This window comes from Nylanderia fulva, unplaced genomic scaffold (assembly GCF_048542155.1).
Source record: "Nylanderia fulva isolate GAGA-0341 unplaced genomic scaffold, ASM4854215v1 Scaffold127, whole genome shotgun sequence".
NCBI classification, from domain to species: Eukaryota; Metazoa; Arthropoda; class Insecta; order Hymenoptera; family Formicidae; genus Nylanderia; species Nylanderia fulva.
Genome location: NW_028189485.1, coordinates 230,591 through 257,367, shown reverse-complemented (window position 1 = coordinate 257,367; position 26,777 = coordinate 230,591). Strand labels below are relative to the sequence as shown.

At 34.5% G+C, this 26,777-nt stretch overlaps 2 protein-coding genes and 1 long non-coding RNA gene across 5 annotated transcripts in view; all 3 read left to right on the top strand.

Moving 5' to 3' along the window:
- Positions 1–3,829: 3,829 nt before the first annotated feature.
- LOC114930677 (lipase member K-like) lies at positions 3,830–15,808 on the top strand. Its single transcript, XM_029302541.2, has 7 exons — positions 3,830–4,026; positions 5,885–6,065; positions 6,501–6,615; positions 6,771–7,014; positions 7,745–7,906; positions 15,166–15,393; positions 15,575–15,808. Exons 1-7 carry the CDS (start codon positions 3,874–3,876, stop codon positions 15,740–15,742), a joined length of 1,251 nt encoding a protein of 416 aa, XP_029158374.1. The 5' UTR covers positions 3,830–3,873; the 3' UTR covers positions 15,743–15,808.
- Positions 15,809–16,447: 639 nt separating this feature from the next.
- Positions 16,448–18,578, top strand: LOC114930687 (uncharacterized). Its single transcript, XR_003819501.2, has 3 exons — positions 16,448–16,583; positions 18,329–18,398; positions 18,560–18,578. It is a non-coding gene; the product is annotated as an uncharacterized LOC114930687 (long non-coding RNA).
- A 4,379-nt stretch (positions 18,579–22,957) lies between these two features.
- LOC114930678 (esterase E4-like) overlaps positions 22,958–26,777 on the top strand; it is a 37,343-nt gene continuing 33,523 nt past the window's right edge. Inside the window, exons 1-2 of one of the 3 annotated variants that reach the window (XM_085479660.1) lie at positions 22,958–23,041; positions 26,152–26,312. In XM_085479660.1, coding sequence (XP_085335786.1) covers positions 26,222–26,312 — 91 coding nt within the window. In that variant the 5' untranslated portion in view covers positions 22,958–23,041; positions 26,152–26,221. Of the gene's footprint in view, positions 23,042–24,127; positions 24,192–25,633; positions 25,746–26,151; positions 26,313–26,777 lie in introns of those variants that run through there. The other 2 variants (XM_085479661.1, XM_085479662.1) reach the window with 2 other exon arrangements.

The following is a 26,777-nucleotide window of genomic DNA, read 5'->3' as shown; positions in this document are numbered from 1 at the left end:
TATTTAGGCGTAGTCTGGCACCCCTCAAGCGTCGGAAAACCTCGCGCAGATGTTGGAGGTGATCTTCAAACGTACGGCTGGCGATCACGATGTCGTCTAAATAGACCAACACGTGGGGCTCCAAATCCGGGCCCAGGACTGTATCGAGGAGCCGTTGGAACGTGGCCGGAGCGGAGTGGAGGCCGAATGGCATGACCGTAAACTGGTACAGCCCTTTGCCGGGTACGGTGAAGGCTGTAGCTGGCCGACTTGCCTTGGTTAGCGGAATCTGCCAATACCCGCTTTTCAGATCGAGGGTAGACAAGTATTGGGCCCCTCGTAATTTATCGAGTGTGGCGGTGATGTGAGGTAGCGGGTAGGCGTCTTTTTCGGATGCCGCGTTGAGCTTCCGGTAGTCGATGCAGAAGCGGTGAGTTCCGTCCTTCTTTCGGACAATGACTACCGGCGAGCTCCATCCGCTTGCGGAGGGTTCGATGACCCCCTCTTTCAGCATTTCCTCGACTTCCTGGTCGATCACTCGTTGCATGGCCGGGTTCCGTGGTCGGTATCGTTGTTTGATTGGCGGGCCGGGTTTCAGGCGGATGTGATGTTCGGCCCGATCGGTGGGGCCCCGGATGGTATCGAAGAGGGGCAACTCGGTGGCTAGGAAGGCTTGCAGTCGGGTGTGCTCATCGGTCGCTCCGGTGCTCAAGGCGGTGATGTTGGCGTTAGCGGTGGTTCGTTGTGTGGCCCGGCGTGTGTTAGTTGTTGTCAGGCCGATCCCCAGCTTAGCCCACAGGTCGATGCCTATCAGAATCGGGCTGCTGAGTCTAGGCAGCACCGCGAATCTGTGGCGACAGGGCCGCCCTTGGATTCGGAATCTTAGGCGGACAGTGCCGATGATGTTTGTGGTGGTCTCGTCGGCCAGCCGCACCGTGTTCCCGCCTGTGCCGAGGGATTGAATCGGTATCTGGTGTTGTCGAGCGGTTTCTTTGTCCATGAAGGACATTTCGGATCCGGAGTCCAATAGGGCTCGGACCTCTGTTTGACGTATCTGTACGCGTAGGTGCGGCCTGGGGTCGTACTCTATTCCGTGCTGGACCGGCCTACGGCCGCTACGTTCCCGGTCCGGGCGGCGTTTCCCGACGGTGGATGACAATCCCGGGTAAGTACCCCGTCCTTGCCGCATCGGGAGCAGAATTTTCTGGGGGGGCGTTTGCACTCTAGGCGAGTGTGTCCCCGTTGTTTGCAGCGCCAGCAGCACTCCTCTCGGTTATATGTGGCGGCGGCTATAGTGGCCCTGGGCTGAGCGGGGCTCTCCGCCTTGCGCTCTCTTCGCCTCTGAATGATAGCCTCGTACTGGACGGCCTTCGTGCTCAGGTCACCGAGGCTGGTCTGATCGGTCAGCGGGACGTATAGTTGGTACTCAGGGTCCATATTCTCGTAGATTTGTTCGACCTTGTCTCGGGTTGTGTATCCGCCGGCTCATCGCATCATGGTCAATACGGCCGTTGAATAGGCCTGGAACGTTTCCCCGGGTCGTTGATGTCGACCTTGTATCTCACGTCTCATCCGCCGCTGATATCCGGGCGGTAGAAAATGGGTACGGAACGCCTGAGTAAATTGTTCCCAGGTATCCCATTCCTCGTTATGGTTCCGATACCAGAGTAGGGCGTCGCCCCGTAGTAGTTCCGGAAGTCCGGTGATTAGCTGGACGGGGTCGAGGCCGTAGCTGGCTCGGAGTTCCTCCGTTCGCTCCAGAAAGGCAAGGGGATCTTTGCCATCGAAGAAGTGACCCCACTTTCGAATCTGGTTCATTGTTTTCATTCGGTCGAGTGCCGGCAGATCTTGGTGGGGTCGAAACGGTCGACGGCTTACCGTGTTCTCGCTACCACTATCATCCTCGTCGGACATCTGGTCGACCCCTGGTATGATGATGGTCGGTGGGATCAAGTTGACGGGCTTCTGCTGTGTGCTAGTCCCCGGCATGCTTTCTGGATACTTACTCATGTGTCTTCGCAGGCGTTTCCTCAGCGTGTCCAGCGGAGCGGTCGAGTCAAGGTGGCGTTGCTCCAGCTCCTGGAGGATCTGGTCTTTGGTGAGCGAATGCACCCACGCACTGCTCATTCGGTGATACGCAAGCTGGGCCTACCGTGCGTCAGTGTCCCTGTTCGGGCGCCATGTAACGGTGCGGATTTCGGTTAGCCTCGGACGGCTCGCCGGAACCAGGATTCGGAATCGGAAGGCCAAACTTGCGTACACGGTTTCAAAGTCACAAAAGGTTTATTCAATGATTACTTACACTTGATATATACACTTAGTCTAGCGGACAGTCACACAAACTTATATATAAATGCGCGGACGGACGAACGATCTCGCGTTTGCGGGGCCGCGGGCGGCGGCACGGCGCGCTGCGGGAGAGTCGGATGCCGGGTACACCCTGGCGTCAGAGGGGGCACGCCCGCCTCTGCCGACCGGAGAGAAGGAGCCGAATGCCGGGTACCCCCAGGCAGCGAAGGGGTCAAACCCACCTCCGTCGGCCGGACACAGGAGACCGAATGCCGGGCACTCCCAGGCAACGAAGGGGTTAAACCCACCTTCGTCGGTCGTAGAGAAAGGAACCGAACGCCGGGTACTCCCAGGCAGCGAAGGGGTTAAACCCACCTCCGTCGGTTGGAGGGAAAGGAACCGAACGCCGGGTACTCCCAGGCAGCGAAGGGGTTAAACCCACCTCCGTCGGTTGGAGAGAAGGAAGTCGAACGCCGGGAACTCCCAGGCAGCGAAGAGGGTACACCCGTCTTCGTCGACTGTCAGGAATCTTGGTCTTGGAAGCCTCGAGTACACCCAGAGGCTTGGTGTCAGGATCAGGATTCAGGACAGGACTGGTGCCGGCTCTTCGGACGAGCCGGCTTATATACCGGTGCGGGTCCCCCCACGTGCTTACTGTCACGTGTTGGGCATCCCGCCGGAGGGGATGGATCACGCGCCCGGCGGATGGTCGGCCAGGAGCGTCGGGCAGGTGTTCGGCCCGGCGCACTTAGTAACGACCATTAATAGGTCGTTACACCTTTTGTATTATATTATTATAATTTTAACAATTTACAGATTTTTTATACATATACATTGTATTATTATATATAAATATTATATTTTCATATAATATATAAAAATCTACTAATACAGTCAGACCTCTTATCCTACGACTCTTTTATGCTACGCAACTTCTGATCCTGCGACAAAAAAGTCTCTTATGCTACGACCGCGGAAGGAGAACCATATCGCCATTTCTCATACATACATCATGCTCATTCTTATTCATCTTACGCACTTCGCACGATTCGGACATATTCGGAACCCGAATGGACTACAGAGTAGAAATCTCTCTTTTTGTCGTAGAATCAGAGGTTTCTCAGACTGGAAATGTCGTAAGATAAAGGCCGTGGCACATAAAAAAAAATGTAAGCAGTAAGATTTAAGACTTAAGAAATTCATCCATATGGAATTCACAGAGCTGCTTAAGTTTCAAAATGGCTGCCTTACTGCTCGACCGTGATTAGTCGATTCACTTAAGTTCTACTGCTTACTGCTTACGTTTTTTTATGTGCCACGGCTTTAAGAGGTCCGACTGTACTGTCAAACTGTTCAATCTACTAAACGTTGTCAATAGTGCAGTGCATTCTCTCCAACAATATATACATATATATATATATATATTTGCTATTATTAGCATATCACAAGTTATCGATACAGCATTAATAAGCAATGAACAAATGTTTGCACTCAGTCTGTATTAATTTTGCTCACTTGTTTTCTGCCTTTTTCAATAATACATATCTCGACTTTCCGGAAAACTCTCTCGATTTGTCCGTTTTTTACTATTTAATAGTGTTAATTATGGATAGAATAAGATTGATAGGGTTTATGTATTTGCTGTCGTTTTACGGTTGTATTGATGGAGATGCGACCACCGAGCCAAACAAGTCCATAGAAAGAATAATTCGATCTAAAAGGAACGACGAGTCCAATTCCGATTTAATTCTCAGCACTGTAAGTATACATTTTAATTAAATGAAACGAGGATTAAAGTTTTCATTATTCCAATTAACTGAACTTCTACAACGCTGTCACACATTGAATAAAAAACGCGATCATGTACATGGTATCACTTAATTCACGCTTACTAATTTAAGTACATAACGTTATTTCTTACCAAAAAATCCATTTTTCTATACGTTTTCTTCTATATTATTTAATAAAGGAATAAATATTAAAAAAAATAGAGCAAAAATGCCGAGCTTTAGCATATGTAGATGTACTTATAGTGGGCGCGAATTAAATGACATCCTGTATACCGCTTTTGCCGCTTATATTGTTCACAATCAAAATCAAAATTTCCCAAAATTTCATGTACATCATCGTTAAGTAAGTAATCTTTAAAAATTATTATTGTTTTTTAGAACACACACACACACATGGTGTTTTACAAGTTTTGCATAAAACATTTTTTTCGAAACTAGTACTATATGCAATAAATAACAAATGTTCATTTTTAAGACTGTTTTTGTTATCACGATTAATAATATTTCAAATAATATACTGATAAAGAACATCCCATTAAGTATATTCTTGCATGTTACAAATATCTAATTAAAGAATATTTCTTTAGACAATTTTTCTCTTAAATTAAGAGGATCCTTTTGACAGATATGTACAGATTTTTTTCTATGAATAAATCCTAAAATAAACGTAAAATATTTAAATAACATTTTTATTTATGACAGATCGCTGCCCTGCAATTGCATGTTTAACTATAAAATGTAACGTATTTCCAAACTTATGGAGGTTACTGTATATGCAAATTGTAAACGTGAGAAGCAGTTTTTTAATTCATTAAATACCTATTGACATATATGAATAATATGTTAAAGAAAATCTCCATATTTTCTTTTAAACGCAATTACACGTGTGTTATCTTTTTTACAGCAGATGATTTCTCTCATTATGTTGTGCATAAAATTAGTGGAATAAGATAATTAGAAAATAAATGTTTTACTAGATATTTTTCAGGGTTTAAATAAAATTTATATCGAATTAAAGTATAAAATATCTTGTGAATTATATATTTTTTAATTCTATTCTTTTAATTTTTTAGACAGAATATTATGAGAAATCGATTTAAAAAATATATTAAAAAATATATTATTTTAAAAATTCAAGATTATTTTATCTGCACTTGGTAATACTATATCTAAAGTGTCCAAATGTTGACATCAGTAAATAAATGTTTTTAAACTACAATTTCTATCTAAAACATTTTTTTATAAAATGTATTTTTTCCAATACCAGGGTCTCGATCTTTGTCAATGATGAATTGAACACTTTGTACTGTACGTAATGATTGCACGCAACTGCTATACTTCCAATAGTTACTTATACATTCATATTGCAATGCTGCTTATCATAATAATATTACCTTCATGAATTCCTTTAGAAGAAAAATATACATATATACAGAATGATTCAAAAATACAAGTGTAAAAACTTTGAAAAATTGTTTATGAAATATCATGCTAAGTACATATAATTTTATAATAAACATATATAGATTCTATCTTTAATGTAGAAAGTATAGATGTTTCAAAATCTTGACACACTCCTAGTAAGCCACGTAGAACGTGATCTTGAGAAATCAAAATATAACATCATTATTATTTATTTAAAGATTAATTTGATCGATAAATATTTAAAAAGTGTTTAAATATTATTTCTTTGGTTTTTATATAAATGTTACACAGATCGAATTTTCATAGGTTTTAATGAGTAGCCAGGGATTAAATTATATAACAAAAGTGTTTTTGTTATTTTATATTATATTATACTCTCATTTTAGTGATTCTTCTTTCAGCCAGAGATAATAAAGAAAACGGGTTATCCCACGGAAACTCACGTTGTAACAACAGAAGATGGCTACATTTTGACATTACATCGTATCCCAGGTGGCAACAGCTCTCTACCTGTATTACTGGTACACGGTACTTTTTGCGATGACACTATTTGGATCGCTCTTGGCAAAGGCAAAGCACTCGGTACGACTTTTTATTTAATCATCGAAAGATATACTAACAATGTCGATCAGATCACATCGTTAATTTTACTTTTAATGAAAAAATATCTAAGAAAAAATATTAAATAAAATGAAGAAACAAAAATATTTTAATGTATTTTTAAGTAAGTTACATTTTTAGTTTATCTTATTTTTTGAAATTTTTTGAAATTTAAAAGTTGAATTTCTAAAATTTGTTACATGACAGGTGTATATATGTATATTTTATATATTTACATAATTTACATATATGATTATATATATTTAGAACTGTAATAAGTGAATTATGAATCAGATTACGGTCTTAATATCTTGTTATAAAAATATTTCTACGTAAAAATATGGTAAGAAATATAAAATATAAAAAAACAGATGCAAATAAAACATTGCAAATATTTTTTTTTATTTTGTATTCTAGCTTATTTATTAGCGGACCAAAGGTACGATGTTTGGTTGGCTAATGTGCGTGGTACTCCTTATTCGAAAAAGCACGTTTCCCTATCACCGTCAGATTGGAAATATTGGGATTTTAGGTTTTCTCATAAAATAAAAAATAATAATTTTTTGAAAAAATAAATAATTTTTCCTTTGGCAAAATTTATAAATGCAGATTATATATAGAAGTATATATACATACTTGTGTGTATATATTTAAATATTTCATGATAATATATGTATTTTCTATCAGCTTTCATGAAGAAGGCATCTATGATTTACCCGCAATGATTACATATATCACGGATATGAGATCACAACCATTGCACGCGTACATTGGTCATTCTAAGGGCACATCTGCATTTTACATAATGGCAATACATCGTCCAAAAATTGCTAGAATGATAAAAATGATGATCAATACCGGTCCAGCAGTTTTCGTAGATCATATGAAAAGTCCACTACGACCAATACTTTATTTGATAAAAGAGTTTCAGGTAACAATATAATATATGTAAGAATACTATTAAAAAATAAATCATATTGTAAAATAACTGTTTAGAACATTATTCTTCTGTAAACAAAAAATTATTTTTTGTCTCAATTTTACCTGTAAAAACACACGAACACATTATTTCTCTAATATTCTCTTAAACACTATAAATATATATTGTACATATAAGTAAATATAGCTTACAATTTGTTTTAAAAGTTGATGCTAGAAATTATAAAAAACTATGAAAATTATTTTTGTTGTTACAAAATAATGCATAAATAACACAACATTCTACATATCTTGTCCAGGATTAAAAAAATTACTATATAAAGTACCTCGTTGCCATTATTTGTTAATAATATTTTTAAAAACTAATTTGTTAAAATATCTTTAACCTTATGTGTTATTTCAAAAGATTGATATGACCAACTAATTTATTAATCTACTTAATTTGAACATAAAAAAATTTATAAAAATTATAAAATCTGATTTGGAATTTAAAACTTTAAAATTTATTGAGCTTGTGTATTAACTTTGAAAAATAATTAATTTTCTGTTTAAAAATAATTAATTCTCTGAATTAACGCTTCTATAATTTATCTTAATTTGTATAATAATATTCTTAAAAAAATCTTTATTTTTTTTATTCTTTAAATATATACTAAAAGTTTTAACAAGTATAGATTTACGAGTAAATTATCATCATGAAATAAAGAGATTTTTTATTGCAGTCCATATTGCGAGTTTTGTTCCATGACGAATTATTCCCGGAATATGTTAATAACATACTAAAGACGTTACTCGGCTGCAACCTGAGTTTTTACCAAGCGGAGTTGTGCGCCAATAATTTCTTATTTATCCCTTTCGGTTACAACCCCGAGCAGCTAAATTTAGTGAGTAATAATTCTTCTGCAAATTATAATAATAATTTAAGAAGACTCTAATATACTTTCTTATATTAGAGTCTTCTTAAACAAAATTGGATGTGAAAATGGCTAATAAGAATTGATGCATATATTAAACACGACAAACTTGTCTTTATATTTTTCTCTAATTATTTTACACCAAAAAACTATTCTATTTTTATTTTTCTTTATTTGCTTTTGTAGGCGAATTATTATTCTACCGATATTCATTTATATACACGCGTGAGCGGCGAATTGCGTCTCCGCTCCCCCTCCCTCTACCGCTGGCGGCGCTGCGTAAGAAAGAAGAGAAAAGGTGAAGAAGTCAGTTCCCCGCGGAGAGAGAGAGCCGTTGGACCGAGATAAACGGCAGTGAGCCGTCGTGCGTGTTCTATCGAGTACAGTTTAACCTAATAAAGATCCTTTGTTAAGATCCACTAGAAGCCTTATTAGAATTACGCCCTGACATCATCTAAAACTATCCTGACACCACCTACAACTTCAGAAGTGGGATCAAAGAAGAAGTTAGTGAAGGATCCGTGAGGTTAATACACGCACGAGAGATACACGGGACTTTTGAAAAGTACGACCAAGTGTTGTGGTCGATGCAGAGAAAACCGTGTCTTGTGTTACTCGTGCAAAAAGACAGAATATTCCGCGCTGTGTGCCACGAATATTTTGACGGTCATTCGCGCTGTGTGCCGCGAATCTTTGCTGCGTGCAAAAAAAAAAAAGACAGAATATTCCGCGCTGTGTGCCACGAATATTTTGACGGTCATTCGCGCTGTGTGCCGCGAATCTTTGCTGCGTGCAAAAAAAAAAAAGACAGAATATTCCGCGCTGTGTGCCACGAATATTTTGACGGTCATTCGCGCTGTGTGCCGCGAATCTTTGCTGCGTGCAAAAAGACAGAATATTCCGCGCTGTGTGCCACGAATATTTTGATGGTTATTCGCGCTGTGTGCCGCGAATCTTTGCTGCGTGCTAAAAGACAGAATATTCCGCGCTGTGTGCCACGAATATTTTGACGGTAATTCGCGCTGTGTGCCGCGAATCTTTGCTGCGTGCAAAAAAAAAAAGACAGAATATTCCGCGCTGTGTGCCACGAATATTTTGACGGTCATTCGCGCTGTGTGCCGCGAATCTTTGCTGCGTGCAAAAAGACAGAATATTCCGCGCTGTGTGCCACGAATATTTTGATGGTTATTCGCGCTGTGTGCCGCGAATCTTTGCTGCGTGCTAATTGTTCCGCCGCGTATGAGAGAAAGCGAGTCCACGTATCGCGTGCGGTGAATCGACGCGAAACGCGATATCCCTGTGAGATAGAATATTCCGCGCTGTGTGTCGCGAATATTTTGACGGTAATTCGCGCTGTGTACCGCGAATCTTTGCTGTGTGCTAATTGTGCCGACGTGTGTCGCGAGCATTTTGACTGAGGTTAAACATTTATTAACACGTCGCTGTGTGCTAGGACGTATAGAAAAGGGAAGTGCAGTGTGTCGCTAACAATGGCGAGACCGCCGAGTGCGTATACGCTTGCCGAGATTAAGGACATTCTCCGCGAGAAGAAATTGCCGGCGACCGGTAACAAAGCTGACCTGATAGATCGATTGACTGCCAATGACCCGGAGATATGGACCACACTGGATGAACAGAGGTCACGGCAGAGCCGCGGTGTCGATCAGCCGATTGACGCGGGCCATGAATCGAGGGATGCCGTCGCGGGCAAGGACAATGAAAGCCAAGTAAGTAACGACGCATCCGTTGAAGGTCCTTTGACTGAGAATGACTTGATTCGACGAGAAAATGAACTACTTAGAAGAGAACGAGCTCTTCTTCAACGTGAATTAGATATCGTTAGACGAGAGAACATCGAAGATCATGGAGTACCGCAGATGAATGATGACGGAAGAAGACGTAATGGTCCACCGATGAGCGAAAGTGTAAGGGCTATTCGCGACTTGTTGAGCGAATTCGACGGCAGTGAGGGTACGTTCTGGAAATGGGAACAGCAGGTACAATTGCTGCGAGTGTCGTACGCCTTGGATGATGCTGCGACAAGAATTTTAATAAGCTCTAAATTAAAAGGACGTGCATCCGAGTGGTTTCACTCCAAACCACATCATCTTACCCTTGGTATAGAAAATCTATTGGCGGCCATGAAGGGAATGTTCGACCTTCGTCAATCAAGATTGTCCCTACGCAAGAAGCTCGAAGAGAGAGCATGGCGGACGGACGAATCATTCACGAGTTACTTCCATGATAAAATAATCCTCGCTAATAGGGTACCGATAGTAGATGACGAAGTTGTCGATTATGTCATCGAGGGTATACCTGATCGCAATCTCAGAGATCAAGCACGTATTATGCAGTTCGAGTCTCAGTCGGATTTATTGGAGGCATTTAAAGGATTGACGCTACACCCGAAGAAGTTCCCTGATCGCGAATGGAAGAAACCTATTGATCAAGGAAAAATCCAAAAGGATGGGAAATTGTCGATGAAGGAGAGTTCAGCGTTTAAAGGAAATCCAGCATCGTCGAGTGCAGATTTGACACCACGCCGAAAGATAATTAAATGTTATAACTGCCAGGGAGTTGGACATCTGGCATCCGCATGTTCACACCCGAAGAAAGTTAAGGGAGGCTGTCATCGATGTGGTTCAGCCAGCCACTTGAAAAAAACTGTCCCGAGAAAGAGTCGAAACCCGAGTCGGCGAACGTTGTGAACTTGATCGAACCGATATCCGTTAGCGATCCGTATTGTGTACAGTTAAAGTTTTCGGTGTCCTTTGAAGGGGATATGGATCGTGAATATACAGTAGACGCGATAGTTGATCCCGGCTCCCCAGTGAGCCTCATAAAAACTGAGTATGTTCCGACGAGTTTGCGCGAACCGCTACCTCCTAACAGCGATTGTTTCTGTGGAGTAAATAAATCCCCTGTTCGCGTAGTAGGCACCTTTTCGAAATTAGTCGAAATCGAAAGAATTAATATTCAGCTACGTTTTCTGGTAGTACCGAACGAAACAATGTCGTGTGCGGCATTACTTGGTCGCGATTTTTGTCGAGATCCGTTAATAAAAATCGAACTAGGTAAAACGGTAAAGATTACTAGGAGAAACGAGTCGACAAGCGAGAACAATTTTGATACCGAGATTATGCAAATAGAATATCTCAAAAATCCTGTAAAAGTTGGAGAAGAATTGAATATTAATCCCGGTGTCGAATCGCATGTAGTCGAAAGCGTTCGAAGATTGTATAACAAAGAATACGTTGATAAATGGGATTCGGATGTGAGCGAACCGGAAACCGAGATGAAAATTTTATTAAAAAATGAACAGCCGATTACCTTCCGGCCTAGGCGTTTAACGTATGCCGATAAAGAAAAGTTGCAAGTAATATTAGACGACTTATTGAAAACAGGTACAATTAGGCAGAGTAATTCACCCTACGCTAGCCCAATCGTTCTCGTGCGGAAGAAAAATGGCGAGTCACGACTGTGTGTCGACTTCCGTGAAATAAATAAGATTACTGTAAAAGACAATTTTCCCACACCGTTGATAGATGATCATATTGATCGGTTAAAAGGAAAAAAATATTTTAGTAGTCTCGACTTAAGGAACGGATTTTATCATATTAAGATGTCTGAGTGTTCGGTAAAATACACCTCGTTTGTGACGCCTATCGGACAATTTGAATTCCTACGAATGCCGTTCGGGTTGACTAATGCTCCACGAGTGTTCCAGAGATTCGTTAACAAAGTCTTTGATAAACTCATCCGAGAGAGTAATATCTTGTTATATCTAGATGATATTTTGATAGCGACTGAAAGTATAGAGGAACACCTAAATATTTTGAAAGATGTATTTGAAATAGCGCGACGATACCGGTTGCAGTTTAGACTCGATAAATGTTTCTTTGTTCGAACGGAAATTGTATATCTTGGGTATTTAATTAATGAAAATGGTATTCGCCCGAGTGAGCAACATGTTGAAGCCGTAACTAATTACCCAACCCCGCGAAACATAAAAGAGACGCATCGATTTGTTTGTTTAGCTAGTTACTTCCGTCGTTTCATCCCGAAATTTTCAATAGTCGCTAAACCGTTATATGACTTAGTCAAGAAAAATGCCGTGTTTAAATTTGGTTCAGAGGAGATCAAGGCCTTCGAAAAATTGAAACAGTTGTTATCTTCTCAACCGATACTATCGATTTATTCCCCGACACTTGAAACAGAATTGCACTGCGATGCGAGTACAAGTGGTTTCGGCGCGATACTTTTACAACGACAAAAGGATGGTATTTTCCGGCCTGTATTTTATTTTAGTAAACGGACAACAGTTGTCGAATCCAAGTATCACAGTTTTGAGCTGGAGTGTCTCGCTGTGATTTATGCGATTAAACGGTTTCATATCTATCTCGCCGGTATCCCTTTTAAGATAATAACAGACTGCGACAGTTTTCGCCTTACTTTAAGTAAACAGACAGTTAATCCGCGAATATATCGTTGGGCATTATTTTTAGAACAATACTGTTATCAAATCGTACATCGACCCGGTACACAGATGAATCATGTCGACGCGTTGAGTCGATGTCATAGCATTCTGACATTAGAAGCAAATTCGTTCGACCGAACTTTATCTATTCAACAAGATCGGGATGTAAATATAGTAAACATTCGAAATAAATTAGAAAAATCTGAGGATAAATTCTTTGAATTGCGAGACGGTCTTGTTTACCGTAAAGATAAGGGTAAAAAACTCTTATTTTATGTACCGATATCAATGGAAAGTAATGTAATCCGTACGTGTCATGATGACATTGGCTATGTCGGCCTCGATAAAGTTATTGCTAACATTAGGCAAATTTACTGGTTCCCACAAATGAGAGAGAAAGTAAAGTGCTATATTTCTAATTGTCTGCGTTGTATAGAGTTTTCCCCTTCTAGTGGAAAGAAAGAAGGCAAGTTACACAGTATACCGAAAGAGAACTTACCCTTTCGAACGATCCATGTCGACCATTGTGGTCCCTTTGAAAAAACCGGTCGCGGATACAAATATATTTTAGCAGTAGTAGATGCTTTTACAAAGTTTTTGAAAGTATATCCGTGCAAATCTACGGCCTCGAATGAGACAATTAATCATTTGCGAAATTATTATCGAACTTATAGTAAGTCTCGACGCATTGTGAGCGATCGCGGAACTGCCTTTACGTCAGATAAATTTACTGAATTTATAAATAATGAGTCTACTCAGCATATCCTCGTAGCTGTTGGTACTCCGCGTGCAAATGGTCAAATAGAACGGTTCAACCACGACATTACTCCGATGATTGCGAAGTTATGTGACGAACCACACAAATGGGATCAAGTTTTAGATCAAATAGAATATGCATTTAATAATACGATTTGTCGATCAACGGGGGAAACCCCCAGTAAACTATTATTTGGCGTAGAACAACTCGGTAAAGTTAACGATAAACTTAAACTAGTTTTAGATACTGATACTAGTCGAGATCTAGTGTTATTAAGAGAAGCTGCCTCTGAAAAAATTCAGAAGAGTCAGAAAGAAAACGAACGCTATTATAACAAGAAACACAAAGAAGTGAAACAATATAAAGAGGGCGACTACGTAATGATCCGTAATGTGGACACTTCTGTCGGTACCAATAAAAAACTCATACCAAAGTATAAAGGGCCTTACGTTGTAAAGCGAGTGCTAGGTTCTGACCGTTATGTAATAACCGATGTCGAGGGATTTCAAGTCACTCAAATGCCCTATAATAGCGTCATTGCCGCCGACGCGATGCGACCATATATATCCAAATAAATATGACTAATCAGTATGTTTATTTAGTCCATAAGAAATGTTTATTTTATCCGGCGTTACTTAATATGTTGGATATATTTACTTAATACGTTTTCTTCCTATACGTACGACCGAGACGGTCGTAATGTCAGGCTGGCCGACTGTAGGCGAATTATTATTCTACCGATATTCATTTATATACACGCGTGAGCGGCGAATTGCGTCTCCGCTCCCCCCCCTCTACCGCTGGCGGCGCTGCGTAAGAAAGAAGAGAAAAGGTGAAGAAGTCAGTTCCCCGCGGAGAGAGAGAGCCGTTGGACCGAGATAAACGGCAGTGAGCCGTCGTGCGTGTTCTATCGAGTACAGTTTAACCTAATAAAGATCCTTTGTTAAGATCCACTAGAAGCCTTATTAGAATTACGCCCTGACATCATCTAAAACTATCCTGACACCACCTACACTTTGTAATTCTTTTTTAAATATTATGTATTAAGGCGATGCTGACCATGATGTTTTACCGATTTTGAGTTCAAGTGCTTATTTTTTTTTATTGGCTATTATACAGATTGAAAAATTTTTTTCCACGGGGAGTAGTGTAATTTCGTATAAAAAACAATAACAATAAATTTAAAAATTACAGTTTTTTTATAGGCCTCTTGCATCAGCTCATAACAATACTTATTTAATACAAAAATGCTGCAGTTTATTTATGCACAAAATATGGCGCTCCCAATAGAGATGGCATGAAAGAATAATACAGAAGTAATAAAAATGAGATTAAAAGCATGTATCAAAAGCATGTAGCAAAAAATTCGTACTTGAATTAATTATGTATGTATATTTGCGTGCGAAATTGATGTCGAGGCATAAAACAGCAAAACTTAGTTGCCGGACAGCGCTTCCCATTTATTATTATCAGTACTTTCATTGTGGAGAATTTTTCAATCTGTATATTCAATAAAAAGTGAACGATCTATATAACCTAATTTAAAGTCGATAAAACAGTACAATGGTAGCATCCCCTTAATATAACTGAAGAAGACTTTAAAAATTATTTATTTATTGTATAAAATAATATAAAATTATATTTAAAAATTAGAATATATTATAAATTTAAAATTTAATATTAGAGAAAAAGAAAAAAGGAAAGGAAAATTTAAATATTATTATTTAATTATATTATATAAAATAATTAGAGATGAGTGTACACAGACAAGTTTGTCGCGCATAATATATGCGCCTGATTTTTATTTATTCTTTTTATACCTATAATCTTCCGTAGAATGTCGCGATGCAAGAATGATCCTTACGTTTCAGGATCGCGCAATTACACTTCACATTGAATCTTGTATTTACATACATATTTGTATGTATAATATGTATATGTATATATGTGTATATTTGTAGTAAATATTCATATGTGTTTTTAATCCCTATTTAGACTAATCTGCCCTTTATTGTGAGTCATATGCCCGTCACCACCTCGCTTAAGACTGTGGTGCACATCGCTCAGATAATCCAATCGGGTACGGCTCGGGAATATGACTACGGTGCCACGAAAAATCTCTTGATATATAAATCAGTGGAACCTCCAGAGTACGATTTATCGAAAGTCGCGGTACCGATAGCGTTATACTACGGCAAAAACGACTTGTTTGTGGATCCTATTGTAAGTAAATTGAAAAAAGTATTTATATTTATTTGATAAATAGTGTAGAAATTATTAGATTTTATAGTATAGAGATTGTAACTTGACTTTGTATATATGTAGATAAAATTTCGTATTTTCACAACCGGAAATATAGCTTAAAAGAAATTACCGTGCATAATTCAAAAATGGTTTTTTCAAGGATGTGAAGAGATTGTACAATGCACTGCCCAACGTGATAGATATTTACGAATTGCCCAATTTTAATCATATGGACTTTATATTTGCAAAAGATGCGCCAAAGCTTTTGTACGAAAGAGTTTTGAAATTCATGAAAGGGAAATATTCAAACAATGTAACAACGATATGATAATAAAATACATTGATGATCTGTATATTGCACGCTAAATTCCAGTAATGAACACGATTGATGTCACTTGCATTAATTTCAATTAAACAAGCTCATAATATAATTTAGCATTGTTTAAAATTTGTACTTTCGAACTAACAATAACAATTTATTAATTTCTTAATTTCTCAATAGCCGGTATTAATCGATAAATATTTATTGCTTACATAAACAAATTATAAATAAAAAAAATTAAATAATTTAATTCTGTGATTTAGAATACTCAAAAATATCGTTCGCTAGTTGTCTTTTTATATTATATTATTATAATTTTAGCAATTTATAAATGTTTTATACATATATTGAATTATATATTATAGATATATTGAATTACATAATTATTATATCTTCATATAATATATGAAAATTAACTAACGTAGACTATTGAATCACTGAACGTGGTTAATAACGCAGAGAGAGGGTGCATTCTCTCTTTCTATCAATATATAATTAATTTTTTCCATTGGCATAATATTACACGTCATCGATGCAGTATTAATAAATAAAGGACAGAATGTTAATGCGCTCAGTTGTCATTATTCATTTCGCTTACTTATTTTCTGCCTTTCTTCGATAATAGATATTCCGATATTCCAAAAAACTCTCTCGAGTTTCCGTTTTCATTCACTGTTTAGCATTGTTAATTATGGATGGAATAAGATTGATAGGGTTTATATGTTTGCTGTCGTTTTACGGTTGTCTTGATGGAGATGCGACCACCGAGCCAAACGAGCCCGTGGAAAGAATAATTCAATCTAGAAGGAACAACGCTGAGCACAATTCTAATTCAATTCTCAGCACTGTAAGTACACACTTTTAACTAATTAAAATGAGGATTAAAGTTTTTATTAAATAATGATTGAAATGATTTGGTATGATGTATCAATCCGCCAGTATAATTGTAAACCACAATTAAGTATTAACAAAGATGCAATTTAATTCGAACTGGCTATTCATTTATTGAAAATAAGTACACACTACGTTTCAACCCATATTGTGGTCCTTTTCAAGTGCTAGTTCTATTTTTAATTAATGTAATTGCTGAATAAGAACAAGTATGTATTACAGATCAAATTTAGTATTAATGTAATGTTAATTTTGCTTGCCAAATTATGTATTTTTGTTTTCTAGCACTTGAAAAGGACCACAATGTGGGTCGAAACGTAGTGTGTACTTATTTTCAATAAATGAATAGCCAGTTTTTGGTCGAATTAAATTGCATCTTATTATTTGTTAAAATTTTATCACTAGCAATCAACAATTAATTGGGACAATTAAGTATGTATGTAATCATAAAAAACGACTAATACTGGACAAATAATTTCTTTATTGAAATCAAATTAACATGACGTTTCGACCTGTGGTTTAGATCATTTTCAAATGCAGTAATAATTGAGATGACATAACAAGTACAGCGATGAAAAAAAACTTATAACATGTATCACAAATATAAAAATATAAAAATATATCAAATTAAACGTGTCTAAAAAGACGTCTCGTCAATACAAAGTGTGTCCAAATAATTTATTATTTTTATTTGGACACGTTCTGTATTGACGAGACGTCTTTTTTTAGAATCGATTTAAAAAATACATTAAAAATTACTATGGTTCTATTTTAAAAATTCAAGATTATTTTACCTGGACTTTGTAATACTATCCAAAGTCCAAATAATGAGATCAGTAAATAAATGTTTTCAAACTACAATTTTTATTTGAAATATTTTTTTATAAAGCTTATTTTTTTCAAGACCGAAATCTCGATCTTTATGAACGATGAATTGAACTATTTTAAAAATTCAAGATTATTTTACCTGGATTTAGTAATACTATCCAAAGTCCAAATAATGAGATCAGTAAATAAATGTTTTTGAACTACATTTTTTATCTAAAACATTTTTTTATAAAACTTTTTTTCAAGACCAAAGTCTCGATCTTTATAAACGATGAATTGAACACTTTGTACGTAATGATTGCATGCAACTGCTATATAATAGCTACTTACACATTCAATGTTATAGTGTTGCTTATCACAATATATTCCTTTCATTAACTTCTTTATGAGAATATACTACTACACATATATTAACTTCTTTATGTAATACTACATTAATTTATGAGATATATGTATATTTTTCGTGAGGAATAATATACATATATACAGGATGATTCAGAAGTACGAGTGTAAAAACTTTGAAAGATTGTTTGTAAGATCATTCTAAGTATATATAATTTTATAATAAACATATATAGATCCTATCTTTAATATTGTAAGAAGTATAGAAGTTTCAAAATTTTGTTACACTACGAGTAAGTCACGTGATTCGCAGAAAGTGACCTTAAGAAATCAAAATAAAACATCATTTATTTAATAATTAATTTGATCAATAAATATTCAAAATGTGTTCTCTAAGCTTGAATACAGGCATTGCAAACACAAATCAAAGAACCGTATACACGATACATTATTTTGTCATGCGAATTTCATTTGCTTCAATAGTCTTTAAATGCATACTTCCACTGATACATTGTTTCCTTATTTTTACAGCCTGTTTTTCAATAAAGCAAAGTTCAGTTTTCATACTTGGATATTGGTTTGCTGTTTATCTTTCATATAGGTTATTAGATAAGTTTTCTTAATTATTATACGTCATACGCAGTTTCTCTTTCATATATCATTTATTGTAGTCTATTTAATGATTAAAAATTTAGTGATTAAAAATTAATAAATAATTATATGTGTATTTTAATTATAGAATAATCATTAAAATTATTTCAGTTACGAAGATATATGTAAGAGAAAGATATGGACAACAATAAAAAATAATCCTCTACAATTTCTTTCTAAAATAATTTTAATCGAGTTTTACACTTTACTTTGCAAAAATACTTTAATTATCCTATAATCTTTAAATATTATAACTATATGCTTAATTAGATATCATTAATGTATATATTTCATATATTTTAGATTTTATAATAATTCATTATTATTATTACCAAATAATTATTCTTTATATTTATTATATATTATATTTTATATTTATATTGTTACTGCAAAACGCTACATTATTATGAAAATAAATATTATGCTCTCATTTTATTTTGTCTTTTAGCCAGAGATAATAAAAAGAACAGGTTATCCCAGCGAAACTCACGTTGTAACAACAGAAGATGGCTATCTTTTGGCGTTACATCGTATCCCAGGTGGCAACGGCTCTCTACCTGTATTATTGGTACACGGTGCTTTTAGCGATAACACTATTTGGATCGCTCTTGGCAAAGGCAAAGCACTCGGTACGACTTTTTATTTAATCATCAATAAATATAACAGTAATGTCAATCAAGATTACATCATTAATCTTACTTTTAACAAAAAATATCTAAGAGAAAAGTATTGATTTTAAATGGCAAGAAACAAAAAGATTTTAATGCACTCTTAATTGCGTTACATTTTTAATTTATCTTATTTTATAAAATTTCCTGAAATTTAAAAGTTAAATTTTTAAAATTTGTTACATGACAGGTATATATATATATATATATATCAAGAGACACGGTAGTGTCTCGCGACCAGTTAAGGGCGTAGCGGAGACACCGTGTATCTTAACGCGAGTCGGACATTTGAGTCTTTATAATATTTCGAATCCTCAATAATGGCTGAAGCAATCGAGTTTATACTAGACTTAATCGATAGATTGAGTTCGAATTATATAATAAAAGTGTCTTTATTTCTGCTCTACGTGATTTGTAAGCAGAGATATATAAATGCAAAGTCGAAATATGAAAAATTTCTATTAAGAAACGTCCCCGTCATCATTATCATCATTATCATCATCATTATCATCATCATTATCATCATCGACCACGCATACATAGTAGTATCGTGCTACACGTATTCACACGTATACAACACATGCGCACACATATATCACACGTACACAACACATGCAAGATGCATGTAGTGGTAATTTTGTCCATCTCGCACGTTTTACAACAGATGGCGATAGTGGCGCTCCGCCATATCGGCAGCGTGCGGGGTTATGTTGGCTAACTCTCTCTCTCTCTCTCTCTCTCTCTCTCTCTCTCTCTCTCTCTCTCTCTTTCTCACACACACACGCACACACACACACACTCTCTCATTCTCACTCACTCACTCACTGTTCGTCTTGTGTACTTATTTAGTACATTCATGTTCGGCAGCGTGCGGGGTTATGTTGGCTAACTCTCTCTCTCTCTCTCTCTCTCTCTCTCTCTCTCTCTCTCTCTCTCTCTCTCTCTCTTTCTCACACACACACGCACACACACACACTCTCTCATTCTCACTCACTCACTCACTGTTCGTCTTGTGTACTTATTTAGTACATTCATGATTAAACATCTATATGCATTAATGTGAAATTTACTTACAATTAGTTTACTTGAAATATTCAATCTCTAAAGTGTTTATCTTATAAGATAGACAAAAAAATCTGAGTAAATAATAAGAAAAAAAAACAAGGATTATTATTGTCATAATTTTTTATCAATTAAGTACTCTCAACTATCCAATAATTAAATAAATACGTACAAATGTGCGCGCGTGTACACACATACACATATTGATATTAAAGAGATTGAAGGAGAGGAAGGAGAAGATAAAAATTTAAATATTCACATATATTTTCAAATATTATATATGAATTTATAGTTTACATATCTAATTAATAATGAATTTCTAATTATATTAAACATATCAAAATAAAGACATACATGTATTTATCAAATGAATAAAATTATTGAATACAGACTTAAAAAATTTATTAAACATAGACTTAAAAAATTAATTAATTAAACATATTCCAAATTTAGAAAAAATAAACTTTATTTATATATGCAACAGCTTTTTAAACTAAATTTTGAAATTCTATTTTATATTAGACAATTATCTCAATCAACATCTACGTCCACATTAGCTGCACTGCAGACTACCTCTACAGCCACATTATCTGCTCCGCGGATATAGCGTTATGCCAATACGATACATTACATGTACTTACTTACTTGCCTTTACTGTACCAACTCTTGTTCTTTCCACGTAATCATGTTTTTACAGTTATCGTTTGCTGTATATCTTCTAGCAAACATTATTTCGTGTGAAGTGTATTTAATTAATTAAATCTCTGCGAAAGATTGAGAAGATGAAGGGATAATTCAAACTATGAAGACATGGTTACATGGAAAAGACAAGAGTTGATACAATAATAAAGACATACATGTATTTGTATCCTGCTGGCATAAGGTTATAGAAGTTGATTGAGATTGAAAAATAATAAAAAAATGAAAATAATAAAAAAAATAAAGACACATATATTTGTATCGTGCTGGCATAAAGTTATAAAAGTTGATTGAGATTGAAAAATAATAATAAAAATAATTAAAAAAAGGAAATATTCAATCATCATTTAAAAGCATATTTGAAATCTGTAGAATAAACAGTTTTTGCAAAAAATGTGGAGCATTTGAGCTCTTGTAAGTCTAAAAATAAATGTAAACATCAATTAATAATAACTGATGTTATATATATATTATATATATAAACCAATTTGTTGCAATATTCACTATAAAAGGTTGTAAGGGTAAGATGGCTAAAAGTGAATAATTTAAAAGATAGTTAACATAATTTTACATAAACTGAAATATTTCATAAAATAAAATATTTGTAATATTTTGAAGTTTATGTAAGATTATGTAAAAATTATACCTTTACAACTTTTTATAGTAAATATTGCGAGGAATCGATTTATATGAGAAAAATTAAGGTAATTCTATTTTGAAAATATAAGTGACCTCTAAATAACCTTGAAAATCGCCGTTTAGGAAAAAGTCTGTGTCAACTTTTTCTTTTTCGAAATCCTGCAACTTTTATCTAAATTTAATAGAAAATGTATAAAAAATGCTCGACATTAGTACACACACACACACACACACACACACACATACACACACACACACACACATACACACACACACACACACACATATGGGTAAATTTATATAAATAGGGTGCTTTAGGAGGAATGATCAGGATTCTAGGATATGATTGTACACATCATTTTAAGCAAAGAAGTTTAGATAAACATGTTTAATAATTGTTCTATTCCGGTCATAAAAATATACAAAAATGAATGATATAATCTCTAAAAACTCACCTTTAAAAAAAGGTAAGAAAAGGCGACCAGTTAAGGGCACGCCATTAACAAAAATTATCCATTGCAAACCCATGTAGAATCCTATCCTATTGCAAACCCATGTAGAATCCTATGAAAAATTAATCATTGCAAACCCATGTAGAATCCTAGGCAAAATTAACCATTGCAAACCCATGTAGAATCGTACCCATTGCAAACCTATGTAGAATCCTATGAAAAATTAACCATTGCAAACTCATGTAGAATCCTATGAAAAATTAACCATTGCAAACCCATGTAGAATTGTATTAAAAATTATCCATTGCAAACTTATGTAGAATCCTACATTGCAAACCCATGTACAATAGAATTGTTGTACAATAAAACAATTGTACAATAGAAGTGTGTGTGAGAAAGAGAGAGAGAGAGAGAGAGAGAGAGAGAGAGAGAGAGAGAGAGAGAGAGAGAGAGAGAGAGAGAGAGAGAGAGAGAGTTAGCCAACATAACCCCGCACGCTGCCGATATGGCGGAGCGCCACTATCGCCATCTGTTGTAAAACGTGCGAGATGGACAAAATTACCACTACATGCATCTTGCATGTGTTGTGTACGTGTGATATATGTGTGCGCATGTGTTGTATACGTGTGAATACGTGTAGCACGATACTACTATGTATGCGTGGTCGATGATGATAATGATGATGATAATAATGATGATAATGATGATAATGATGACGGGGACGTTTCTTAATAGAAATTTTTCATATTTCGACTTTGCATTTATATATCTCTGCTTACAAATCACGTAGAGCAGAAATAAAGACACTTTTATTATATAATTCGAACTCAATCTATCGATTAAGTCTAGTATAAACTCGATTGCTTCAGCCATTATTGAGGATTCGAAATATTATAAAGACTCAAATGTCCGACTCGCGTTAAGATACACGGTGTCTCCGCTACGCCCTTAACTGGTCGCGAGACACTACCGTGTCTCTTGATTTTCAATTTCTTTGCAACGTTACTGCGCATCACTATCAGCATCGCCTTTTCCGTAGTGCAATAAAAGCTACAGGATATCAACAATATAAAGTGAGTTCAGTTAGAATTATTTATATAGAAATATGTAATATATTTAAATCTCTTTATTTACTTGAATTTCTTTATTATTTTTCTATAGATATATACACCGAGAATTTTCTAATATAAATAATCATAAAATTGATTGTACAAAATGATATTTTAAGAATCATATAAAAGTTTCTTTGATTAAAAAATATATTTATTAAATATATATTTATATCACAATAAAAACAATATTTATATCCTCCACAATAAGATATAATTATTTTATATATAAAGATAATTTAAAATATAGTCATAGTAGTAGTAGTAGTTATTTTAAAATGTATTAAAAACTATATTAGAAACCTATGATTTTTTAAGTATTTTAATAATCTTTTTAGCTCGTAAACTTTTTACAATTAGGTGTAGACAACAAAATTTGCGAGTATCCTCCTTCTTGTTTAAATTTCAAAGAAAAATTACATAAAGTTTTAAAAAATTATATCAAATGAAATTTTGTGTCTTCTTATACCCCAAGCTGAACAAAAAATTACAGATTTGCTAAGATAATTTCTTCATAATAATCCATATATTTAAAATGATCGAAGTGTACAATATGTAAAACAAAATCTTTACTTGCTTTGAGTAAAAGTTAAGAAAAATAAAATCCGTGGCAAAACAATATTTTTCTCATTTTCTAATATGAGACAATTATTCACGCTGAAATTGAAAGATATTACATGAATGTATGTTTGCAATATAAATAGTATAAGATGATATAAATTTGAATAAAATATTATTTTTTTAGTTACACAATACAAATAATGAAAAAACAACAAATATAATTAAATAAAAATTTTTTAATACAGACATACATATCCGCAGACACACATATACGTACTCAGGTAAGGAGAATTATGATAAACACAAGACGAGAGAGACACACACCAATACATAGACGTACATGAAAATAAATGTAAATACAATAATACTGATAGACGTTTCGAGACTCTCGCACATTTTCAATACCATATAAATTACCGAAACAAACAGACGATTGTTGCCATACAGTAAATTTATATCGAACATTACTTTTCAATCTCTTTGCAACGTCTCTGCGCATCACTATCGCCTTTTCCATAGTTCAATTAAAACTACAAGATATCAACAATATAAAGTGAGTTCAGTTAAAATTATTAATGTAGAAATATGTATTACTTCAAATCTGTTCATTGTCTTGAATTACCTTATTATTTTTCTATTGATATACAGGATGTCCGGTAACTAACGGACCAACGATTACAAGTGGATTCTTTGGTTAATTTGGGAACGATTTTTCCTCAGCAAAAATGTCGAAAAAGGTCATCATTTTTTACAACTTTCCAATATTTGTCATTATGTATCTTTATAACTAACAATAAGCCTCAAATTAAAATTTTATTATAGTAAACTCTACCTGAAATTAACTGAAGAATGTAATTATGTTAGACTTTTAACTCCAAAACGTTTAGTTTTCAAAAAACCCATTTTTTTCAATCGCTTATAACTCGAAAATTATTGACTTCTCAACATTTTTGTTAAAGAAAAATCGTCTTCAAATTGGCCAGAGAATCCGCCTTTAATCATTGGTCCGTTAGTTACCGGACATCCTGTATACATCGAGAATTTCTCTTATAAATTATCGTGAAATTGATGGTAATCACGGAACAAAATAAAGTTTCAAGAATTTTATAAAAGTTTTTTTGATTAAAAAATATATTTATTTTAAATATATATTTATATCACAATAAAAAATATTGATATCCACGACAATAAGATATAAATTAATTTTACTGAAATATATAGTAGTATATATTTTATATATAAAGATAATTTAAAATATATTAAAAACTATATTAGAAACCTATAATTCTTTAAGTATTTTAATAATTTTTTAAACTCGTAAACTTTTTACAAATAGGTGAAAACAACAAAATTCGCGAGTATTCTTCTTTTTGTTAAAATTCCGATAAGAAGTTACATAAAGTATTTTAAAAAATTATAGCAAATAAAATTTTGTGTCTTCTTATACCCCAAGCTATACAAAAAATCACAGATTTGCTGATAAGATAATTTGTTCATAATAATTGGTATGTTTAAAATAATCGAAGTGTACAATATGTAAAAAAAGTCTTTACTTGCTTTGAGTAAAAGTTAAGAAAAATAAAATCCGTGGCAAAACAATATTTTTCCCATTTTCTAATATAAGACAATTATTCACGCTGAAATTGATAGAGATTACTTGAATATATATTTGTAATATAAATAGTATAAAATGATAAAAATTTGAATAAAATATTATTTTTTAGTTATACAACACGAATAATAAAAAAACAATTAATATAATTAAATAAAAATATTAAGATACAGACATACATATACGCAGAAAAACATATATGTACTTAGGTAAGCAAAATTATAATAAACATAAGACAATGAGACACACACCAATACACAGACGTACATGAAAATAAATGTAAATATAACGATACAATAATACTGATAACTATTTCGAGACTCTCGCACATTTTCAGTACCATATAAATCACCGGAACGAACAGACGATCGTTGCCATACAGCAAATTTATAGCGAACATTACTTCTCTAATTCTTTGAGACGTCACTGCGTATCAGTATCCCTATCGCTTTTTCCGTAGTTCAATTAGAACCACAAGATATCAACAAAATATTTGTTAGTTTACTAAGAATTATTTATATAACAGATATCTAAATCTGTTCTTTGTCATGAATTTCTATATTATTTGTGTATAGATATATACACGGGTGTTGTAAAAGAATTGGTGTCACAGCATAAAATATCCTGTGACAGGTATCTTTAATTGTTTCCATAGCACGTACACAACTGTTTCTTGCGAGAGAATCAGTTCAGAAGAAATTAATTAATTTAATAAATAGTGTTTTTCAACAATATAATCGATATTGTGTAACAATGTATGACCCAGTTACAGCGGTCAACATCATACAGTTAAAATATTATGTATCGTCATTCTGCGTTACTTCGCAGATACCAATATTTTTACATTTTTTTACACTTAATTTATGGTAAATGTATCTTTTGCAATTTTAAATTATTACAGATCGTTGACCTCGTCAGTCTGTACTAGTCGAGATATTGTGTAACAATATTGCCATCCGTGAATAGAGATAATGTTAAACGTGAACCTATGTCTGATCTTTATTTTGAGATGCATTCTAACGCTTCAAATACTCAATCAACCTGTCTTTGGTAACCACACAGGTAAGACTTTTATTTACTAGATGTGGTCAGTGTTGTGTTTAAATAATATTTAAATTAACTTCATAAAGCTGAGATGAAAATATGTAAATTTATCTTAGATAAAGTAAAGGTGATTATGTTTTAAATATATCTAGATAAACAATAAAATTATGTGGCAAATAAAATAAAGGTGATTATGTTTTAAATAATTATGGTAAATAAAATAAAGGTGATTATGTTTTAATCATATCTAGATAAACGATAAAAATATGTGGTATTCATCTAAATAATTTTCTGATAATATTATTTTTAAGACCGTTTATGTAAATACAAATAATATAATAAATATAAATTATAAATGGTATGTATAAAAATATATTCATATTTTTATTTATAAATTGTTATCGTTTACTTAAGCTTTATTACTTAAGTATCTTTATATGTTATGACTTTAAACCAAATTAGTCTAGATAATTTAATAAAGAT

Bases quoted from the DNA above. Each gene is read 5' to 3' on its own strand.
- LOC114930677 (XM_029302541.2), top strand. From the start codon at position 3,874: ATGGATAGAATAAGATTGATAGGGTTTATGTATTTGCTGTCGTTTTAC. The intron at 6,616-6,770 runs GTTTTCTCATAA...ATTTTCTATCAG, and splicing joins TGGAAATATTGGGATTTTAG to CTTTCATGAAGAAGGCATCT. The intron at 7,015-7,744 runs GTAACAATATAA...TTTTTATTGCAG, and splicing joins ATTTGATAAAAGAGTTTCAG to TCCATATTGCGAGTTTTGTT.